Below are 22,832 nucleotides of genomic sequence, written 5' to 3'. Positions count from 1 at the left end.
TTTAAAGAAAAAAAAGCACTGCTCATAGCCCTTACTGTGAGTTAAGTGGCTACAATAAAAAAAAAACCAGACCACCCCTGCAGTCAGTCAGGAGGCAATCGCCTCAGTCAGCAGATTCTGGGTGTCGTGAAAAGGCAGGACATGGTTGCTTTATAATTAAACTTATTTCTGTTGCGTTTTTACTGCTGGGGAGGAAAAGAGGCGCCTAGGAGACGATCTGCCTCAAGTCCCAGGCACTCAGGCGGGCGAGCACCATGTGCAGCAAAACGTCTCGGGCAGTTTACTATGCAGTTTAATCCAGTATGCACGAGTTTTATATGTGTATGCCCACACAGCTCGCCGAAAAACGGGGACATGTAAGCAATGAGAGTTTGCGGCCTTCACAATCGGGGGGGGGGGGGTTGTCTCTCCGTCGTCTTAGTCTCGTGCTGCGAAACCACCTCTCTGTTGGCTCTTCTTGCTGCTGCTTGTCAAGGCGCGACTGCGGCGGGCTGCTTCTCCTCGCAGGTGGGAACCATTTCGCCCCGCCCCTCCGTTCCCGCCCGGCCTCCTTTTCCAGGAGGTCCGGAGGCTTGACAAAGCGGCGCTTGCTGCTCGTTGCTATGGTGACGTCGCGGCCTGCCTGCGGCCTGTGGGCGCTCCGTCGGCGCTGGAAGTGGAGCGTCCTTTGCGTTGCCCCAGTCAGTTGAATGAGCACAGGTAGCTCGGCCGCGCCATGAACAGGTAGCCGAGCACCAGCATTGCTTTTTTTTGTTTGTTTGTTTGTTTGCGTCGAGGGGGTTTCGAGGATATGGCGCAGCGCAGCTCTAACCCTCTCCTCCTTCTTCCCTCCGCCCCCTATCTAGGTTTAATATTGTCTTGGGCCAGGGGATACCCAGGCCGACAGCCCCCAAGGTAGGAGACCCCACCCCACCCCACGTATTTAAAGTTGTCCTTCCTTTTTAACCTGTAGCCCTTAACAAAAGCTGCAATAATAACAATAACAGTAATAGTAATAATAATAATTGACAACGACGACAGTGCAATTCAGTGGGAAAGCTGGCTGCTGCACCACCACCGCCAAGGAAAATGCCGTGTTTTTAATTATTGTAACAACAACAACAACTTCTTGACAACGACAACAACAACTTCTCGACAACAACAACAACAACAATGCAATTCAGCAGGAGAAATGGCGGCTGCTGCACCACCACCACCAAGGAAAATGCCGTTTTTAAATTATTGTAGCAACAAGCAGAATAAATTCAGCAAGTGCCGCCCTCCTCTCTGTTGGCAGCACCGCCATGCTGAGGAGTTCTTCCTGCCGCCTGTTCACGTTCTCCCTATTAGAAACACAGCAGCCCTGCAAGCAATGAACAAAAGAAACGTTGTGTTGCCTAGTGCAGCCTTTCTCAACGTTGGGCCCCTTGATGTTGTTGGACTACAAATCCCATCATCCATAGCCAGGCAGGTCAGCAGGCAGGGCTGGTGGGAGCGGCGGTCCAACAACGCCTGGGGACACAAGGTTGAGAAAGGCTGGTCTAGTGGATCTGGTGTATAAACTCCCTGTCCAGGGAAGCTTTTAGTGTGTATTGTTGTATTGTGTTTTTACTATTTTTTTGTTGTGTGGCTGCTGCAACCCAGTCAAATGGGTGGCATATACATAGATGGTTGTTGATGTTGTTGTTGTTGTTGTTGTTGTTCCAGAATAGGCACACCTGGGTGTGGGCAGCTGCAGCTCTAGCTCCAGTGAAGGCTTGGTACCACTAACACATTCACTTAGTTTTCTACAAAATTGCTAATAAAATCAATTTATTTGACAGTTGAGGGTGGTAATGGGAAATAATCTCTTCGCAATCTCATTCATTTTAATATTTTAGATTGAAAAACAGACTTAATTAGTTGTGTATGCTGAGGGTGGTCGCATGGAAATTCTGTTAGTGGTTATGGATTTGGAATCCAGGACCTAGGGATAATGGCCAAACCTTCTGCAGTCAAAAGGAAGTGATATGTTTGTGGTGATATTAAGCATATACACATTTATTGATTTACTAGACTTGTATACTATTCCATAGCAGAATACCCTTAGTGGTGCCTGTTTTGCATTCTCCCCCACCCTATTCAAATGTTGGCTGTGGGGCAGCATGAGTCATTAATCAAATGTTGGTTATGATCTACAAAGCAGTTAAGTTGGCTTGTTCCCATTTGAAATCAAGCCAGGCTTGCTGAATTCAGTTTGCCAACTTAAATGGATTTCAGATTATGTATATGATGATTAGCAGAGGCTCTAGTGTCCTGTAGAAATAACAGCTGTTGCACATGTGATGGGCACCGTAATATATATTACACAAATTTAAATCTGAACACTCTGTACTGAGAGAGGAAGACTTACAGCCAAGAGTTCTGATCTTATGGCTTACCTGTTGATGTGACAATAGAGCTCGGGAAGGTCATTTGGCAACTATTAATGAGGTTACTTCTAATTTGAATGCAAAGTGTAGTCTGACTTCCCGAAGAACATCCTGACCCATGCAGAGCATTGTGACACTAAGTTGATCCTAGAATTATCTTTCCCTGAATATATTCCCCAGAGCGGTAGCATTCACAAAAGCTGTTTCGGCTGTTACTACAAAAATTATGCCTCTGCAGTTACATGCTATGCCTTAATTGAGGTGCTTAGATGAGCGCTGCATAATATACATTCGCAAAGCAGATATATCAGTGTAGCCATACATCAAAAGTAATCGTTTCTTGTTTTTGTCTTCCATTGTTTTAGTTGTAAACATTTTACCTTATCACACATAAGTTTTACCCTTTAAAAGTTGTGAGGAATTATTTCCCTATGTTTTTAAATAGAATATTAAGCATTATTGTTGTTTGAGATTTCTAATATGTCTGTTATATAACAGATACACACAAAAAATATGTTGGGATATATGTGATCAATCATACCTTTTCTTTGCTTAAGCAAATGCTTTCACACTAGAAATGGCACAAATTGCATTATTGAAGAAGTGCAACCTACATTACAGCCTAGTTGCTGCTATGTTCACCCACATTTTACGCTAGCTATGTTAATTATATGGAAATTAAATATGGAAATTAACTACTGTCTGTCACTTGTGTTTCCATGGCAGCCTACAATGCTGAACAAGTAGGCCATTTCTGGTTATGATGTTTTCTCTCTCTTAAAAATGATAAAGCTGTTGAAATTTAGGGATTTGAAGGTAAGGATAAGAAACTTGTGCAAATCCTGGAGCATGCAAGGCAGCCAATGTAGGAATTTCAGGAAAGACTTTCCATGGTCTGATGAACAAAAGTGAATGGTTTTGAAAGGAGAGCGATTAGTAGAAGTAGAGGGCCAAAGTGAGATAATGAAAGACCAAAGAGGAGAAAACTGTAGTAGTCAAGGCAAAAAAAAAAAAAAAAATTGCCAGCTTGATGTAACTCAGTGTTCTGTCGAGGAGGCAGATAGAAAGGACTATGTTTTTGTAATGCTGTAAAGAGAGAATCGACCTGGTATTGTGATGGCCTAAATAGGTGTGTGTGTGTCAAGGAAGGAAGGAAGTCAAAGATAAAACCAAGGATTTTAACTGAAATCATTTGACATGTCATTAGGATGACATGTATTCCATATTCTTATGTCTTTTTCTGTTCAACCAGTAAAGTGAGATATACCGTAGTTTTATCTGTATAGAGTAAGTGTAATGTCAGCACTTTAGCATCAATTACATTTTTTCACAAATTCCGTTGATTGTAACCTTATCTTAAAAATTGGTATATATTCTATACTGAAATTATTTGGTTCCAACTATCTGTTGAAACTCTTTTAGTATGCTGAGTAAGGCAGCGTTAAGGGAGTGAGTCTAGCAGACTTTACCAGTTGCAATCACACACAGTGATGCTTGTAGTAAGAAAAATAAAAAGTACTGGTACTTTATCGTATGAAATACGTACTTAGATAGAATAGTTCCTAATACTAGTCTAATTAGTCTGTAGTAGAACAAGGCAGCTGTGCTGGCTCCTTTGTTCCCTTGGAGGATGGTTCCAGCATGATGTCTCATTTTGAGGTCTAAGAGAGAAGTGAAAGTAACAGGAAGTTGTAAAACAGCACAACCTGAGAATATCAGTCTAAATGTAACATCAAAAGAGATGGAGGGAGCTTGGTAAATCTGGAGGTCCCTAACCCTTTCTGTGTTAAACCATGCCAAATCCCTCTTCTGCATGTTGAGTTGCACCCAAATTTCCAACACTCCCCAATTCACATTTAGAAACAAAAATATAATAGTGTTTCAGATGCAAGGTGTCGTTAACAACCATGTGGCTGGGGGTGGGGAGGAGATTAGGAGTCAGGTCTTTTTTATATCTGAAGAACTCACAATTTGCAGAGAAAGGCATTCATCACTACACTAGTGGCCAAAATTGTGGAAACCTTTTGGGAAAAGTGTATTTCTGAGGTTTGATGGCTCATAACAACCCCCCCCCCCTTTTTTTAGCAATACCGTAAAATGATATATCAATAGAAAGATAATTTAGTGAAGAATGCAATGCAACAATGTTTGTTCAGTTATCTGTATTCTATCAAAAGTTACAGCCAAATAACCAGAAAAATGAAGCACAACTTGCTTAGGTTGCTATACAGTAGCTTTCCTTCATTTGAATGTAGCCAAAGAGCATGAGTGTTTAGAGAGCTAATCAGGTGTTATGAGCCATTAAACCTCAGAAATACACTTTTTTTTCCCCAAAAGGTTTCCACAATTTTGGCCACTAGTGTACTTTTGGTGTGTCTTTTTATATATTTCTCCCTTTTGTGAATGCTCCCTACTTAGTTTCAGTAAAAAGTCAACTAAGAAACAGTGTTTGGAAACTTGCTGGGGCCTCTTTTGCAGGCCATACTGCATTGTATATAATGTATTCATCTTATTTGCTCCTCGTAAGCTTCTTAAAAATGTCATTTGGAATCTTTCCTCTACATCTTTTTAGGTTTCTGGAATGATGGAAGTGATTACTCCTGAAGGTATTTGCATTAAACAATGCATTTGAAAGTACTTTCTTATAGCTCCTTATACAGTGGTACCTTGGGTTACAAATGCTTCAGGTTACAGACGCTTCAGGTTACATACTCCGCTAACCCAGAAATAGTACCTCGGGTTAAGAACTTTGCTTCAGGATGAGAACAGAAATCGGGCGACGGCAGCAGCGGGAGGCCCCATTAGCTAAAGTGGTGCTTCAGGTTAAGATCAGTTTCAGGTTAAGAACGGACCTCCAGAACGAATTAAGTTAACCCGAGGTAACACTGTATTCTAAAAAACAAACAAACCCTACCCTCTTCCTTTTAAGCCTTTTTTCCTTTAAAAAAAAGTCATAAGAATTCTTCATAGGTTTTGCTCTTGTTGTTGTTCTTAATGGTTTTATCAATATTACACAGCTAAGAGTGCAACCCTATACTTGTCCACTTGGAAGCAAGTCCCATTAAGGCTGTGTACACATTACCAGCTTAAAAAGCAGCTGTGTCATTATTTTTCTCAATTCAGATCAAAGCTGGGTTGGAGGGGGGAATGCATCAAAATGCAGTATTTCATAAGAAATGACAGGATAGATATGTGGATAACACCATGTGCACACCACTCTCCAAACTAGTGATGGGAGTGCTGTGCATGCAGAGCAAATGGGATTGAGTACACAGCTTTAGTTAAATGGTGCTTACCTACAGAAGTGTGCATAAAACTATAGCAGGCTGCAACTGGATAGCCACTGCCTTGGAAACAAACCTCATTTACCTAACTCAATGGGCCTTACTTTTGAGTACACACGTAGAGGATTGCATTGTAATAGAAGTTATTGGCATGAATGTGCCCATTTTCACCTGTGAATTGTGAAATTGCTATTCCGTTCTGTGGAGAGTTGTGCTACTCAGTGAAAACATGTGCACAGCAAATGTTTCATCGTCCTCCTCTTAAACAAGAGCCACACATCCTGTGTTGTGTTTTAAATCACAGAAATTCCCCTGCATCCAAGTCACTTCCATATATTGAAATGTAATGTAGGCAGGGTTTATATGCATAGTTTCCCAAATTAGTTTTTAGCCACGGGGTACTGTTAGTCTCATGGCACAAATTGTAACAAATAAAAGATTTATACTACTATGATAGGCATGGATATATTAGTCAGGCTGTACCAAGGATGGCGAAGTTTAGAGGAGAAGTGGAGGTAAAAAAAAAATGTGGCTTAATTGTGCATATCCCCCAACCCTAATCAGGAGGCAAACTATTGGAAGAACATAAAACACAGAAACAGGGCTATCAGGAACCATACTGTGCCTTTGGAGCTTCACAGTTAATTCCAGTTCCTACCCTTGGACATTGATTCTGGGTCAGAGAAACAGGGACATCAGTCATAGGCCTCAGAGAGCACAGAGGTGACTGCAGAAGGTGCAGTGGAAAGAAGGATTTCTGCCACTTCCCAAAGGAGGAAGAGAGGTGTGGTGGTGGTTGGTGACTTTCTACTGAGGGGGACAGAGATAGCGATGTGTGGACCTGATAGGATGTCCCAGGAGGTGTGCTTTCTTCTAGGTCAGGGACGTCAAGCTAAAGTTGTTGGGCTTTTGGGGGGGGGCATAAATCGCTAAACAAGTAGTAATTACGGCAGCAGTAACTCCTTCCGTTCTTGTGCGCAAATGAAGGACAGAGCGAGGGAGTGGGGCTGGATGCTCCTTCCCCCCGCAGAGGAATATGAGCCCGTGATCGACTGCTATCGACCTGTCGATTGCGGTCGACCGGTTGGACATCCCTGTTCTAGGTGCAAAGATTCAGCATGTGACAGAGAGGCTGCCAACTCTCATCAAGCCCACTGACCATTACCCCTTTCTTTTGATCCATGTGGATACAAAATGATACTGACAGACACAGTCTTCAGTGTGTTGCAAGGGACTATGAGACTCTCGGTGGGAAGCTGAAAGGATTCTGTGGCACAAGTGGTTATTTCATCATGCCTTCCTGTTGAAGGTCATAGCCCAGGAAGAGAAAGAAAAACACTGGAAGTAAACAGGAAGGGAAGAAGAGTAGCCTTGAATGTAAAGGATGTGTGCACCTGTGAGGAGATCCATGACCTGGAGCATGAGAGTATGGGGAGAGCATTTTGATAAAAACTTGTAGGGGAGGGAAACAATATGTTTCCTAAGATTTTTTTTAAAAATTAAATGCATCTCAAACGTTTATCAATTTAATGTTATGCTCTGTCATGCTGAATTTATACATTGAAAACATGCAGATGTGGTTTAAGGATATCATGCAAAATACACTCAAACTTTTTGTTTTAGATGGATTTGTCCTAGAAACACGTTTGCCTTTGCCAAGGTAAGGAAAGGAAGATGGGTTCTTGCCATTGTTCAGTTTATCCCTCTGAGAATGTGTGATCAGACCCCAACCTTCCCAGTTTCAGCAAGGTGGTGGCCTTATGTGCCTTCAAGGCATATCCTAGGACAGGCTTCCTCAAACTCGGCCCTCCAGATGTTTTTGGCCTACAACTCCCATGATCCCTAGCTAGCAGGACCAGTGGTCAGGGATAGCGGGAATTGTAGTCTCAAAGCACCTGGAGGGCCGAGTTTGAGGAAGCCTGTCCTAGGATATTTTGGTCTCTTCTTTCCCTGCATTCTTTTATAAGACACTAGCAGCTCTCTCCTCCTGACCATCTCTACAAGTTGAAAATAAGGCCCTGTACACATTGCCAGCTTAAATGAAGTTGTGGGTTTTGTGTTTGTGTGTGCACTATATTTCAGTTCAGTTCAAATTTACACATCATTGTGAGCACCACTACTCTTTGATTTGTTTCCACATCACCCCCTGTCCATCCACACCAGTGGGCAGAGATGGGAGAGGGGTGTCTTCACCTGATTGACTTTTCCACCCCTCCACCTATCCTCAACTCCTAATCATGAAGCTTTCCTGCCTTCAACCCTGTCCCCCTACAAATGATCCTCATGCAGCCTACTTCCAAGTTAAGTGTGGAAGCTTAAGAAATCAGCCTGATGGTGGAGTCTTATACACAACCACTCAAAAGTACTCCTCATTTAGTTCAATGAGGCTTACTTCCAAGCAGGGGTAGGAGTACATCTTAAGGTGGCAAACCTAACACCTCCTACCTGAGAGTACGCCCAACTGAATTCAGTAAGTCTGAGCAGGCATGGTTAGGATCATGCTAATAATCTAAAGTGCCAGAAAACTCATTGCAGTCTTTACTACAAAGGTAGTGCTAAAATACTATTGAAGTGGGTATCTATTTTTAATGAGTAGGTATGTTTTACACACAGGGAGAGATAAAACAAAACTCTTAAAATAAAATAGGGAACAGTTCGGGTAAAGAGGATTTGTCAGAGGAAGAGACTTCTCTAACTCCCCCTACCCATACTGACATCAGACATGTAGAACCAGCCCCAACTCACAGCCTCAAATGTACACACCTGGGTTTCACTACACATTCAGTATTGCTACTATTCTCAAATTGGAATGAAGCTGGCTTGCAATGAATCGCATGAAAGTGCGGTATTTTTACAAGAAACTACAGGATAGCTCTAGATGGTTGCTAATTCCATGTGTGCATGGATTCAAAACCTAGTGTGGCAGAGCAGTGGAGATGGTCGTGTGCACAGCCTAAATACAACTGATTGAATGGAACTTGCGTACGTGGAAGTATTCTTATGACTACAGCTGAAAGAGCGGAGTGCATGTTAACATGAAAATACTGTAGCACGTGTACAAACTATTTTTAAAGAAAAGCTGTGAAGGTCAGTTGCCTGTTCTGAACAGGGTTGCACTCCTTCCTGAAGAACCACATATGTACCGTAGCTTATGGGTGATCCAGGATCCATATTTGTCACTAGAGACCCAAGCAGCCTTATAGGCTCAGAGCAGCTTTAGCTGATGTGCCAATCATAACCGTCCTTGGACAGGGATAGCTTGGCCACAGAGGTCCATGCAATGATAACCTCAGGGTTGGATTGTTGCATCATGCTCTGTGTAGACCCATAAAGCTGGTCCACAAGCTACAGGCTGGTGCAGAATGCTGTGACGAAGCTGCTATTCAGAGCAACTTACCTCCAGCATTTAACATGGCTGTTTAGGGATTTGCACTAGTTAGCTACTGGCCAAGTTTAAGGTTTTACTATTGGTGTATAAAGCCCTTAACAGCCTTGGGCGTGTTTACCCAAGAGACTGCCTTTTCCCATTATCATCCTGCCTGAATACTTAGGGCATCAAGTAAGGCCATTTTATGGGTGATACATGCCCTAGGAGTTCATTTAGGCAGAGGTGGAAATAAAGGGGAACCACGGGAGGAAGAGATTGCGTCCTCTTGGGACTCACTATATATAGGAAAAGGAAAGCTGAGTGTAGTGGATACATATTCTGAACTTTAAGAAATATGATTTCAAAAAGTGTAATGAACTGCTGGTTGTGATCCCATGGTCAGAAATACTAAAAAAAGAAGAAGAAGAAGCAGAAAACAAATAAGGTAGCATGGTGTTCTGCAGTGTAACAAAGCTTACTGGACTAGTCTACAGTGCTTTGGTTGTGATGAATTCTTATACTCTATTATGTCAAATATGAGAAGTAGGCTAGGATGCAAGCTGGTTTTTAAGCATTATATCATCTTGAATAATCTGTTCCTTATATATGCAACTCGTTTATTGTCTTATATAGGCATAGTGGCTTAGGAAGGACTGATGTAATGAAGGTAAAAGTTTTTATTTCAAATTTGATATATGTTTATCCTTAAAAGGAATTGATATATTGGTATTCAATGGTTTCTTGATGTTTTGGTTTTAATCAGTTAATTGTACTGATCAAGAGTCATATCTGTGTTTCAGTGTTTTATTGCAACTTAAGGGAATTCTCAGTAGTCAGAGATATCACAGTGAAGAATTTTAGGCAAAACCACATGGCAGGTCTTGTGGTTACTTTTGTCTTTATTGCAGGAACAGAAGAATAGACAAAATGGAAGGTTGCATGTGTTTGGTCCAAAAGGTAAATCTGCTGAGCTTTTGAAAATTGCACTGATTTTTAACCACTGCTTTCAAACTGCACTGCTTTGGGGTTGTTGTTTTTTTAGAATTCTGGATGCAGGTACAAAGGTGCTAGTAGTTTAGAAATGACTACTCCCCGTTGCCAGGGAATTGGCCAGGTAAGGGGAGGGACCGCCCTGCCCACGCAAGAGAAGGTGAATCTTAACCTGCGAAACTGCAGTTGGCTCCAGAGTTTGTGGCTGCTTCTCTTTCTGCTACATGGCTTTGCTCTAGAATAGAACCCTTGCTTTCTTCTCTCTGCCCTCCTGCTCCAGTTTGCAGCACTTTTTAAGGTCCGTGGGCATCAGAGCCAGAGAAAGCCAGCACAGAAACTGGGTCACAGATGAGCAATGGTGGTTGGAACACCTGTTGCTTCCTGACCTGTGTGCCACTTCTGTAGCCTGATCTGTATACACAACTAAATATTATGTTAGTCGTGTGAACACTGTTATCACATACATTTTGTAAGTAAATAACCATGTGGGGCTGCGATAGAATCAGGAAGGTGGGGAGAAAGAGCTATGCTCCTCCCCCCACCAAAAAAGCCCCTTCCCTCTAAAATGCCTCCCTCCTTACATAGTCACCTATGCTGCTTAGCATCCCAATTCTGTTCATGGGGCCTGCTGCTGCTTTTTTACATTTTTTAAATGCCTGCACACTAATTATATTCAATCAATTAAGATCACATCTAATTTGGCCCTTATTCCTTTGCCCCAAATAAATATGAAGTCTAACCTATTCATTCCAACTGTTGTGTGTTGGTCAGCCCCAGCTGTGATTGGAAGCCCTTAGCCAATAGTCTTTTAATCAGAATTGGGCTAATGAGCAAGAATCAAGGGTTTTCCATGTGATTTTTTGTGTGGAAAATTTGCCTTGCAGTGGGGGGAACAGGCTAGAACAAAACCACTGGCTCAAAGAGATGTTGTAAATTGTTAATTAATGTTAAGAAAAACTTGATAAACTAATATATTAATTAACAATTTATTTATTTATTGCTTAGTTAAAATTAAAAATTATTCTGTCTATTTTTGGGGGGAGGGGATAATCTGAATGTGTATCAGTTGACCAAATATTTCAATTTATTTTGTTTTTAGAAGAAGTAGTCCTTGAACCAGTTCAAACAATTCCACGGTAAGATCTTTATTGTGCAGCTTGTATATGATCTGCCTTCTTAACCAGTCAGAGAAAGATAGTGCAATTATTTGTCATAGATTACACAATCCTTTGCATGTTTACTCACTTACATCAGTGGGGCTTACTTCAAAGTAAGTATACATGGGATTGCAACCTCTCTGATATTTAAAGAACTAGAAACACATATATTTCTACTTTAACCTTTTGATTGTCAACATGGATGTATATATCAATAGAAAAGTACTATCATTACCCTTACTTAAGTTTGGTTTTCTTTCCAAATAAGTATACTTCTGATTGTGACCCAAATATCAAATATTAACAGGGTATTCGAGATGTTGCAGTCCAGTACTGATTATTGTTGGCTAGCTGAATCAAATTCTTTCAGTTTGAGTTTCACTGTTAAATAAGCTGAGGTTCTGTATAATATATCCTTGCTCTATAGTGCTGCATGTTTTAAAATAAGTTTTTAGAAATTGTATTGATTGCTCCCCAGCTTGAATCATTTATTTTATGCACATACTCTTATTTGACTCGCTACTAATTCAAAATCAGCCCTTGATCTTGGCTTCTCAAAATGTACTTGAATACAAGAAAAGAATAAATAAATAAAAGGCTGCAGCAGTTGGTTAGAATCTGCATTTTAGTGGAATTATTATTCTGCAGTTGATGTCAAAACTTTTTTTGTGATGGTTCTTTTCCTCCTTTCCTTCCTTCCTTTATTATTATTTTTTAAACCAAGGCAGCATGGGATGTGGAATTGAATCTATAAGCAGACCTTACACTCCATCAAAGCAGATCTTGTTACGTGCAGCTAAATCCGTAGAAAAGTAAGTCTCGCTTCATTTGCGTTCTTAATTAATTTCATTATGAGAATAAATTGCTGACAAGCTTTTTCAAACAAGTAACCACTGTCCTGTTGTAGATCCCAACAAGTTCTTGAGGCATGTGTGGAAGAAAGTGTGGCTTGGTCTGTGTATTTTGCTCATCATGGGGTGCTGCCAAAACACACACACACACGGTGAATTATTCCTACTCCAGCTGTGACATTTAGAAGCACAGAACTCAGTTACCATGTTCGGGGCCTCTACACCTTGATCGTCTGTAGCTATCAGTGACATACATTGATGGTGGTATTCTGCATGGGATGTGCTTCCAAATGTTTTAGGCAGGAATCTCTTTATCACAAAATTTTTGGAGGTCTCTCCATGGCAAATGTAACATGTGCAGCAGCCTTCAGTCAGCCACTGGGAAATATGAAATTTGTTCTTGTCACTCAAGATTAATTGGCAGCAGATGAGCAAAAGATAAAGTTGAAAGAGAATATTGGGAAGGCAGGCTAAGTTGAAAAGTCATAACAAAGAGGTTATGCCACTTATCCAGGAGCTCCATATGGCTGGGTGGTGCTGTAAAGGTTTGCTTGCCATCAGACTGTCTCAATTTCTTTTCTGAATCGTTCAGGAATGTTTCAGCATAGAAGAGAATGAGGCGGTCTCTAGCATTTGTGGAACTCCATGTAACTTGAGCTTGTTCTCTGCACATGGAATCATTTGCATGCTTGCACTGGCACAAGAATCAGGCAGCTCAGTACCAAATTAGATACGATGTTAAATTCATTTTTGTATCTAAAGTGCACACTTTTAAAAATGCAAATTACTGCTGCAGGAGTTGATAGTTATAAGAGACCACTGCAGGCAAGGAGAAGGAGTATAACCGTTGCCTCACCACTGTAGTCCCTATTTACCGGTATTTCAAAAAGCATCCATCTGAAGCTGCTATTTGCATTAGAGGAAATGCAAATAGCTTCAGAAGGGTGGTTTTTTAATCTCAAGATTGCAATAGGAGGGAAGTCCCTCCCCTACTTCCTGTGATTCCAGTAATTATCAGCCCTCCTAATAGCTATTATTTGCATTTTAAAAACATGCATATTAAATGCAAATGATGCTTTTAACATCAAGTCTAATTTTGTTTTCAGATAACTATTTTTACTGGATACCACTCCAGCTGTGTTGAACCTGGCATATACCTGAAAGCGTATTATCTCTGTATTCTCAAAAATGTGTGGTTTTTTTGTTTTTTGTTTGTCTTCCCTTGGATAACACTTGCAATATTTAGGGGGAATACTTTAAAAAGAATTGCAAGAAATAAAAATCCAAAGATGAGTGTAAGATTGCCTGACCGCATAGAAGAAGAGACAGGTGAGATTTATGTTGCATATGTTATATATATATATATAGAACCTATGCAGTTCTGTGTTACTAGACTGCAGACTAGGAGAGTAGAGTTCAAATTATCCCTCAGCCATGTGCAGACCAGATCCAAGCACTGTTTGAGAAAACTTCTAGATCCATTTCAGTTGGGGATTAGGCTCAGTTTTGCCATAGAAACTGCTATGGTCATGATGACTTCTGCCAGAAGAGAGACAAAGGAAATGTGTCCTTGTAAATTCTCCTGGACCTCTCAGTGGCTTTCAGTGTCATCAGCCATGGTATTCTTCAGCAATGCAACAATAATGCATCAGTGGTAGAGCTATACTGGGCTGTCCATAAATCACTCTGCCTTATTAGTTGTTCTGTGATGCCTCCCTAATGTCATCACATTACTACCATCTGGAAGGGCAGTCTTGCACTGTAATGCAGCTAAAGTGGGACGGAAAACAGCAACCCAGGAAAAATTGTGTTACGTAAAGTTGCAGGGTTTCAGCGGGAAGTTACGGGAGGTGCACGGATTAGAAACAAAAGCACCATGCCACCCTGTAGCCTTTGCAGGTGCAAACAATATTAAAAGATAAATTGTGTATAATTGCCCTAAAACCACCATGAGCACTAATCATAATGAGTGCACCATAGAAAAGATATCTAGAAGGGCCCCAGGTCAAACCATTGGTTCATCTAAGCCAGTGATTAGTAGCTGCTTCCCAGGGTTTGTCAGGAATCTTTCCCACCTTTCCTGGATTTGCTTCGTATCAAGCCTGGGATTTTCAGCATGCAGAGCATGTACTTTATCACTGAGCTATGACCTCTTCACACTTGAAAGTACCTTTGCTGAACATGATTCATCTTGATAAAGTGGTATCTACGTGAGCAACAAGCATTCTGTATGCTTTCCGTATCAAGAGGGAATCCTCACCGTCTTTTCTTTGTCATCATTTATTTTGTAGTTCCATTTATTTTGTGTTCTCTCTACCTGCATTGATAGGCCATATCCCAGTGGCAGTGATGCTCCCATGAAGCATTTTTTAGTGTGTCGGTGTCCTAATAATCTCTGCAGAGAGTGTGAAAGCACTATTCTATGTACCCTGGACTTTACTGAAGCTCTGTACACATCAGAGCAGGAGTAGGATGTGGGTGGCACTGTGGTCTAAACCACAGAGCCTCTTGGGTTTGCCGATCAGAAGGTCAGCGGATCGAATCCCGGCAACGGGGATTCACACTCCCGTTGCTCTGTCCCAGCTCCTGCCAACCTAGCAGTTTGAAAGCGCACCAGTAGATAAATGGGTACCGCTGTGGCGGGAAGGTAAATGACATTTCTGTGTGCTCTGGCTTCCGTTATGGTGTTCCATTGTGCCAGAAGCGGTTTAGTCCTGCTGGCCACATTACCCAGAAAGCTGTCTGTGAACAAACGCCAGCTCTCTCGGCCTGAAAAGTCACCTTTGACTGGACTTAACCATCCTGGGGTCCTTTACCTTTACCTTACCTTACTTCATACGAGTTAGTTTTGATACCTGCTAAGTATTCAATTATTAATTTGCTTTGAGGCACCCATATTACAATATCTAGTATGAATTATTCTATATTTTTATAGATTATATTTTTTACAGACTATAATTGGCTAATTGTGTATAGATTGTAGCATGCAGTTCAACAAGTGCTTCTCTCTCTGAAATGAAAGAAGATGAGGATTGTATGTACATTGTGGTTTCTGAGTTGAATTCAGTATGAGCTGACATCATGTGCACTTTTTTCTTGGCAGGCAAAAAATTACATTTCTGTTACTATATGCTAGCTTCATTAGACTATCAAACATGATATATGAAATAGTATGGATTTCTCTACCCTAAAGACATAAATTTGAGGGGGGAAACATTGTTGCTGTTGATTTGCGGTGCATTTTATCACTTGCTTCTGCTTTCTCTTCTCCCAGAAATTCATAATGATCAACAATTAGAAACTGATTTACAGAAGCTGAATCATGAAACTAAGATAACTGAGGTGAAGACAGAATTGGAAGTCAATGGTTGGTTCAAACAAAATATATTTCTTTTGTTAATCTCTTTCAGCTTCCTTGACTATAAATTATGTCTAGATTTAGTTGAGCATAATATCAAAAAGGTATTTTCTTGACTGATCGAGAGATGCCATTAATTTGTGTGTTTCATCTTAATTTGAACCTCATGGATATAGTGTAAGCTTCAATGAAAGGTACTACTACTGAGGAATACTTTTAACTTTGTCTTTATTGGTGCTGATCTCCTTACTAAAGTATGCTTTAGCCCAAAATGTAGAATGTTATAGTAAGGTTCTCAGTAGTTACTCATGAGTAACCAGTTGAGGTCCGCTGCTTCTTTCAAAGCTTTTATTGTGCAAGCTATATACAGTGCAAAGCATCAAAATCACGTCCGTCTCATCCTTCCTCAGAATCCGGGAATGCCCCCTTCCGGTTCTTGCCCCAGCATAAGAGGCACGGGATGCGGAACCCCCTCCTTCCATCCCTGCACCTGGCTCCTCTGCGCAAGTGGGGAGATGGAAGGGGCGTGACACCCTCTGCTCCCTGGGGGTGCCGGGTCTCTCGGACTGTCCCAGAGCCCTGGTCCGCACTTCCCTGGACTTCCCCCTCCTCCCCACTCAAGGTTTCACTGCTGCTCCCGCTGGATGAAGATGAATTGCTGAAGAGGGGTTTCGGGGGCTCTCTATACTCAGAAAGGCCTTGCACTACTCTGTGCTGGATCAGGGACAGTTCCCTGACAGTTATGTTGTTGTTTGTACGTTTTTCATAAAATTTATACACTGCTGGACCATAAAAAAATTCAAGCGGTTTACAAAAGGTGTTGAAACAGCAAAATAAAGAAAAATCCACAACCACACTTCAAAACATACAAAAGTTAAAATACTAAAGTAGATTAAATTTACTTTCCAAGCATCTGGGTAGGCTTGTCTAAACAAGTATGTTTTTATTAATGACCCACTCTTCACCTTAAAGTTCCATGGTGGGTTACAACATTAAAAACCCAATATTAAAAGCAGTTTAAACAACTTACAATCACAAAAATAAGGTGGGTCCTAAAAATATACACCTCAGGGGTCAAAATTCAGGATAAAGAGATGGATCTTCAGCATTTGCCAGAAGCTGTTCAGTGAAGGTGTCAGATGCACCTCTTTGGGGAGGGAGTTCCACAACTTAGGGGCCACCACAGACAATGCCCTCTCCTGGGCTGTCACCCTCCCCACAAGCCCCTGGGGGCTGAGGAACTCCCAAGAAGGCATCCTCTGCTGATCTCAGCCCTCAGTATGGTCTGTAGGGAAGATTTTTTTTTTTTTCAAATATTACGGTAGGGGGAAGAGATTCTGGTCTCCCCATAGCAGCATTGGAGCTGTTCTTGTAGCATCACGGATAGATAAAGCAACATAGAGGCATTGCTCACCTTAACTTTCATAGTTCTGGGGTTTTTTGTTTGTTTGTTTGTTTGTTTTTTGTTAATTACAGACATGAACAAAGGGAAGCCTAATATGTACATGTTACAAAGAGCTTTATCTTAAAAGGAGCGTTCTCTTTTGAGTATGTGAGAAAGAAAGCAGGTTGCCTTCTCTAAGATGGTGTCTGCCACTTATGGGGATACATGAATTGGGCCACCATCTTTATTTCTTTTTTATAATCATTATCAATATCTGACAGGTAAACTGTTGCAAGTGGTGTGTATCTCCTTCCTTTAAGGAAATTTTGACTTTTAAGGTGCAGTTGCTCAACGCATATAGCCCTTTTTGCTGCTTTCGATTACTTCTTTGTGAGCTAACTCTCATGTCATAAATTGTATGTGATGTCATGGCTCATCTAACCCTACTAAATAAAAGGCCAGGCTCATGTGGATTTTAAAATTTGGGAGTGTCATCTGAGGACTGACTAGGCTGGCAGGGGTGTAGCAAAGCAATGGAACCAAAGATACTTGGTATGTGAATTTCATGATCAAGACTGGAGGAACAGATAGCAGTCCAGATTTGGCAGAGCTGTCTGGAAAGGAGGGATGTTGTATTATTATTGTGGAGGTTTCTGGTTATCACAGGGTTAACAGTCCACCGGATGTACGTTCTGACACTGGGTGCTCTGCCCATCTTTGGGTGTTACTCTGTCTGTATTATTGTTCTTTCGCTTTCGCTGGCCGGAGAGAAAGCACCATGGAAGGGCATTCTCCCGGTGTGTATCTATTTATGCTTCTGAAATAAACGCTAGATTAGAAGCACCTGTCTCCAGAAGTATTTACTGAGACTGTTTCCACTCACTTCAGAATTATTATTATTATTAGAATTTATATACCGCCCTATACCCAGAGATCTCAGGGCAGTTGTATAGAGATTGTGTGGATTATGTCACTACTAGGCATCTAAAAAAGATTAATGGGGTACACATCCTGGATTTAATTTAAATGGTGTTATGCATAAAAGTTCTTTGTCTGTTCTGAATCTACTGCCATTTATGTTGATAAATGACAAAATACGGTTGGGGGGGGGACGGAGGAGGAAAAAAGATCTCTTTATATACTCTTTCCACACAATGAATATATTTATAAACTGCTATCATATTCTCCTCAGTTGTAGTTTTCTAAGCCAAATAGCCCCAAACACACTAGTTTTTCCTCGTAGTGAAGTTGTTTCAACTCCTTAATTATTGTCGTTGTCCTACTGAAAGCAGGTGTGGAACAGTAGGTAGACTGCTGCAACTGAGCTGAAGAAGCATGGATTCGAATTCAAGCATGAAGTGTAGGGTTCTTGTGGAGATAAAGTAGCACAACCCTTAGGGTTGGTGCCTCTTTAGAGAAGGGACAAAATAAAAAATATGATAAATCAGTGGAATCTAAAAATGCATGGATTTGACAAGATCGTACCCTGGGGGTTTCATTGTCTGTTCACACTCTCTTTTTTCTACTAATCATATCTATGTTGAAATATTATTTAACACAGGATACAGCGAAATAGCAGTCATTTAGAAAGTAGCCTTATGGCTCCTTAAAGACGAACATCTCGTAAAGGAGATGCTAAACCATGAATACTTATGCTAGAATGAATTAGTCACTAAGGTGTCGCAAGACCCTCTGGTTTTTTCCTGCTCCCTGGCTAGCCCCTGAAATTTTTGGAAAAGGTAACCTAATTGGTCACAATTTTGCTTACAGAAATGTTTATTAATGCCTCTTCATCTATAATACATTTTTTGTGTGTAGATGAAAACATGAAAAATTCCACAATTGTTGAAAAGCTACCCAACGGTGAGGTCAGTACTGAGGAGCAAAGGGAAGGTGTGGCTAAAGAAAATGCCGACAAGAAGCCACCTGAGAGTTCTGAGGACGAAAATAATGAACAAAGTGACTCTGAAGTTGAAAGGAGAATTGCACCGCTACAGTTAATGGGAGAGGTACAAATACTCCCCCCCCCCAATTAAGCAAACAGGTGTTCTGGCAAAACTAGCTTTTCCTACAGGAGGAGTAAAGTTTTGAATACTTCTCTGTGTGATAAACATTTATCAAAATATTATTTAAAATCTAGATAATTGTAAAAGAGGTTAGATGCATACAAGACTGATTCTTAACAGAGCGTAATAAGCATGACTACAGTTAATACATCTAAAGTGGGGTTTTGGGGGTTAAATAAAAGGGAATAAGAAACTACAGTCATACCTCAGAAGTCGAATGCCTTGCGAGTCGAACGTTTTGGTCCCGAACACCGCAAACCCGGAAGTGCGTCTTCCGGTTTGCGAATGTTCTTTGGAACCTGAACGTCTGACGTGGGTTCCGCAGCTTCCGATTGGCTGCAGCAGCTTCCTTGGTTTCCGATTGTTTTGGAAGCCGAACAGACTTCTGGAACGGATTCCGTTCAACTTCTGAGGTACGACTGTACTTACCACTCCAGATAAGTCAGCAACCTTTTTCAGCCGTGGGCCGGTCCACCGTTCCTCAGATCATGTGGTGGGCCGGACTATTTTTTGGGGGGGGGGATGAACGAATTCCTTTGCCCCACAAATAATCCAGAGATGCATTTTAAATAAAAGCACACATTCTACTCATGTAAAAATACACTGATTCCCGCACCATGTGCGGGCCGGATTTAGAAGGTGATTGCGCCGCATCCAGCCCCTGGGCCTTAGGTTGCCTACCCCTGATGTAGATCATCTGCAATATGCACAGTCCTTGTGATGCTTTGTGATGCTTTAGGTCACTGCAGATGAGTTGGTAGTGACATACGATGTGTGGAGGAATGGATCTACGTGACAAAGTGCCGTGCATCATGTGTCCTCAGTGTGAAAAAGTTGTCATGCTGAAGCTGTTCAAACTGGACTTTGCATCTCAGGATCAACACCCTTGAGTTGACTTGAGTGTAGGTTGAGTCATATTAGCTCATATTTGTATTAATCTGCATACTTTTAAATTTTCTTTATAGTTTCTGAAGGCAATAATGGAGCAGAAATACAGCCTAGCAAAAAAGCTTTGTCAGATGAGTAAGTTCTGTAAACAGTTTTTTTCTGACTTGCATTGTTTCTCCAAATCTGTTTCCTAAGTTGTGACATTTCATTTAGTACAGGGGTGGGGAACCTTCTCCAACTGGAAGCCCATTTTGACAGTCACAGTCTAGAACTCCATAGTGCTGTTCATAAGCCCTGGCAGATGCCTCGCTTGGCAAGGAATAACCAGGAGCACACTTTAAGGCATAATTGTTCACTTGCGGCCTCATGATGTTGGATGAGGAGCAGGTGAGTGTGGTATAGAGAGATGGCCTCGTGAGCCAAATTGGGACCCATGCCAGGCCTCATTAAACCCACCAGCTGACAGTACATTATTCTGTTGATATATTTTGGACTGGTGTTTATGTAAAAGCAAGTTCTGAAACTGCAATACCACTCAAGGACTTGCAATCTCCTGGATTCTTTCTGGAATGGTTTGCAGTAGAGAGATCAAGAACCTGTGGCTATGATACTCTCTCCATAGATATGATTGTCTTTCTGCATCCACAGGAATTCTTTTTTGTGGGGAGGAGTGTCAAAGTAAACACTCAAAATAAATAAACATGCACAACAAAAATGTTTGGACCCAGAGGGGATGAGGCCTCAGTAGACATGGCCTCTGAGTAAGAAGAGTCTGCCCCAGCCTCTTTGTGCTACTTGTTTCACTATCAGAAGCTTAAATACTGAATAAGCATGATGAATGAAAAGTGAAAGGCACAGAGGAGAATTTGTTCCTTCTGTTTTCCTGTTTCAACCACTTCCTGTATAAATTAACAGAATGGTAACTTGCCAAACTAGATAACAGCATGAGGTACATTAATCTCATTTATATATATAAAAAAGTTAATAGCAGCACAGGGGCTCTGAGGAAGATTATGACCATGCCACATGGGGAAGTGGTTTTTAAACCCCCCTCCTCTTCACCACAGACTTGATGAAAATTACCACCCGCAAACTGTTTGCCCTCTCCCGTAGCACAGGACAGAAAAGAGTTAACCCCCACTTTGCATGCCATATTCATGATTCTGGAAAAGAGTGGAATGCTTTTGTATATTTCATGTTATCATCTGGTTTGCCTTGATGAAACATATTGGCAAGTAATTTCTAGGGTGCTTCCAGATCAGAGTTTGTTGTTGAATCGGAGGTACTTTTATGAGAAATATGTTTGCACTTCTATGAAGTAGGACGAGCTATTATTGCTATCCTGTAGATATCAATAATGTCTCCTCCTTCCTTGTCAAATTCCAGTTCTGATATATGAACCAGAAAACCCTGAGGCCCTGCAGTTTCTTCCACTTATTCAGAAAAAACTAGTATTAGGTAAGTGCTAAAACTGTAAATACTGAATACTACTATACAATTGAGAACTATATTATGTTTTCTTAAGCGTTTTTGCAGATCAGTGTAGATCCAGCCAAGAAATCAGTCCCTGTGCTCCTTTTGGCACTATTGAAAGAAGACATTCCAAGAGGTCCCTGTCCATTGCTTCTTCCCTTGAGATATAAACACTTCCTGGATTCAAGGAAAGCAGCACCACTAGCAAGTAACATGGGAAGCATGCAGAAGGACTGTGGCTGATGCCTGTCCCCAAAATGAGAAGGGAGGAAGGAAGATGGGAGCCCATGATGCAAGCCTGGAAATGTGCATATTACTCCCTGAAAAAGGAGTTGCAAGAGTGACTTTGCCTTTGTATCTTTTATATTTCCATGTTAGAAAGTGAGCATGTGGCTAAAGAAGATGAAGAAACCGGTGAAGAGAGCAGTGAAGAGGATAGCAATACAGATAAAAGCGACACTGAAAGTGATGCAAGTTCTGCAGATTCTGATAAAGATGCTTAGAAATTTGAAGATACCATAAACGAGTGTGTTCTTATATTTTCTTTGAAAATGCACATATTAAAAGAGCTGGATTAATTAGACGAATCCTCCCCCCAAAATATTTTTTTTTTCATGCTTAACCTTGCTTTCAGTGCTCCCCTGTTTCCATCACGCTGTTATTGTTACTGGCCATAGGCAACTCCTGAAAGTTTTGACGCTGATGAGCAATTTGTGAGGTGAAAAGCTCCAGGGACTAACATAAAAAGCGTTCCGTTCCGTTGATTCTACTAGTAGCCTAAGCTTCAGGGCTAGCTGAACACACCTCTTCCTGGCACATGACTAGCACAGTGTGTTGGCATACAGGACCGGAGGTTTATTGGTGTTGAAAGTACTGTATTCATGCAATCTATTGCACTATCAAATCTAACGCGCACCTCAGTTTTCAAAACCTTGAAACCAAAAAAGTATTTGCTTATGTCAGCAGTGTTTTTCAAGCTTGCAATCGAATCTAATGCACCATCACATCTAAGGTGCACCCTAATTTCCACGACAAAATTTGGGCAAAAACGGTGTGCATTACATTCGAGTAAATAGGGTACAATGCAAGATTCCTGAGGATGCCAGGTGCAACTTTTTGCTGCAATTTCTACATCTCTTAACGATTCAGCTCAGCACCTACCCTCTTACTCTCCTTTCTGCCCTCCTCCCTCTCTGCCCTACTCTCTTAAAGCACTGGCATTTGTAAAAGCAGTGCTGACAGAGGGGTGGATATTTGGGTCTGTGTGGGCATTTGTATGCAACAACTCCAAGAAGTTATGAGAACTCCAGGAGACTGCAGTATCCATTATCACATTATTTTTCAGCAGTTTTCCTGGGGCTCGTCTGTATTTGAGGTTTCCTATCAGCGAGGCAACATATTTCCTTAAGTAATGAGCGTTCCCCACATCAAATGGGGTGCGCATGTTGCGAGGTCGCGAGGAGACCCATTGGATCACGGTGGCAGCTCCTGGCAGTTGGTTGGCTTCACCTTCCCCAGGTTGGGATACCTGTGGACTCCACCTACTCTAGCAGCCGCCCAATCCCGGCTGGGGAGGTGTTGCCAGGGGATTGGCCAGGTAGAAGGAGGGATTATACAGTACACA

General features: G+C 41.5%; 1 protein-coding gene across 7 annotated transcripts; it reads left to right on the top strand.

Annotated features, from left to right (window-relative positions):
* The first annotated feature begins 570 nt into the window (after positions 1-570).
* ERICH2 (glutamate rich 2) lies at positions 571-21,720 on the top strand. Of its 7 annotated transcripts, XM_033168283.1 has the most exons (13): positions 571-723; positions 846-894; positions 4,963-4,996; positions 7,298-7,334; positions 9,675-9,708; positions 9,950-9,998; positions 11,131-11,167; positions 11,917-12,000; positions 13,286-13,368; positions 15,314-15,406; positions 18,600-18,790; positions 19,813-19,870; positions 21,122-21,720. In XM_033168283.1, the coding sequence occupies exons 1-13, from the start codon at positions 716-718 to the stop codon at positions 21,202-21,204; spliced, it is 840 nt and encodes a 279-aa protein (XP_033024174.1). In that variant the 5' UTR covers positions 571-715; the 3' UTR covers positions 21,205-21,720. The 7 variants fall into 7 exon arrangements, with proteins under 7 accessions (XP_033024174.1, XP_033024182.1, XP_033024205.1 ...); XM_033168291.1 differs by lacking the exon at positions 846-894; XM_033168314.1 differs by lacking the exon at positions 4,963-4,996.
* Positions 21,721-22,832: the final 1,112 nt, after the last annotated feature.

This window comes from Lacerta agilis, chromosome 1, assembly GCF_009819535.1.
Source record: "Lacerta agilis isolate rLacAgi1 chromosome 1, rLacAgi1.pri, whole genome shotgun sequence".
NCBI classification, from domain to species: Eukaryota; Metazoa; Chordata; class Lepidosauria; order Squamata; family Lacertidae; genus Lacerta; species Lacerta agilis.
This window is presented reverse-complemented; position numbering and strand designations above follow the sequence as displayed.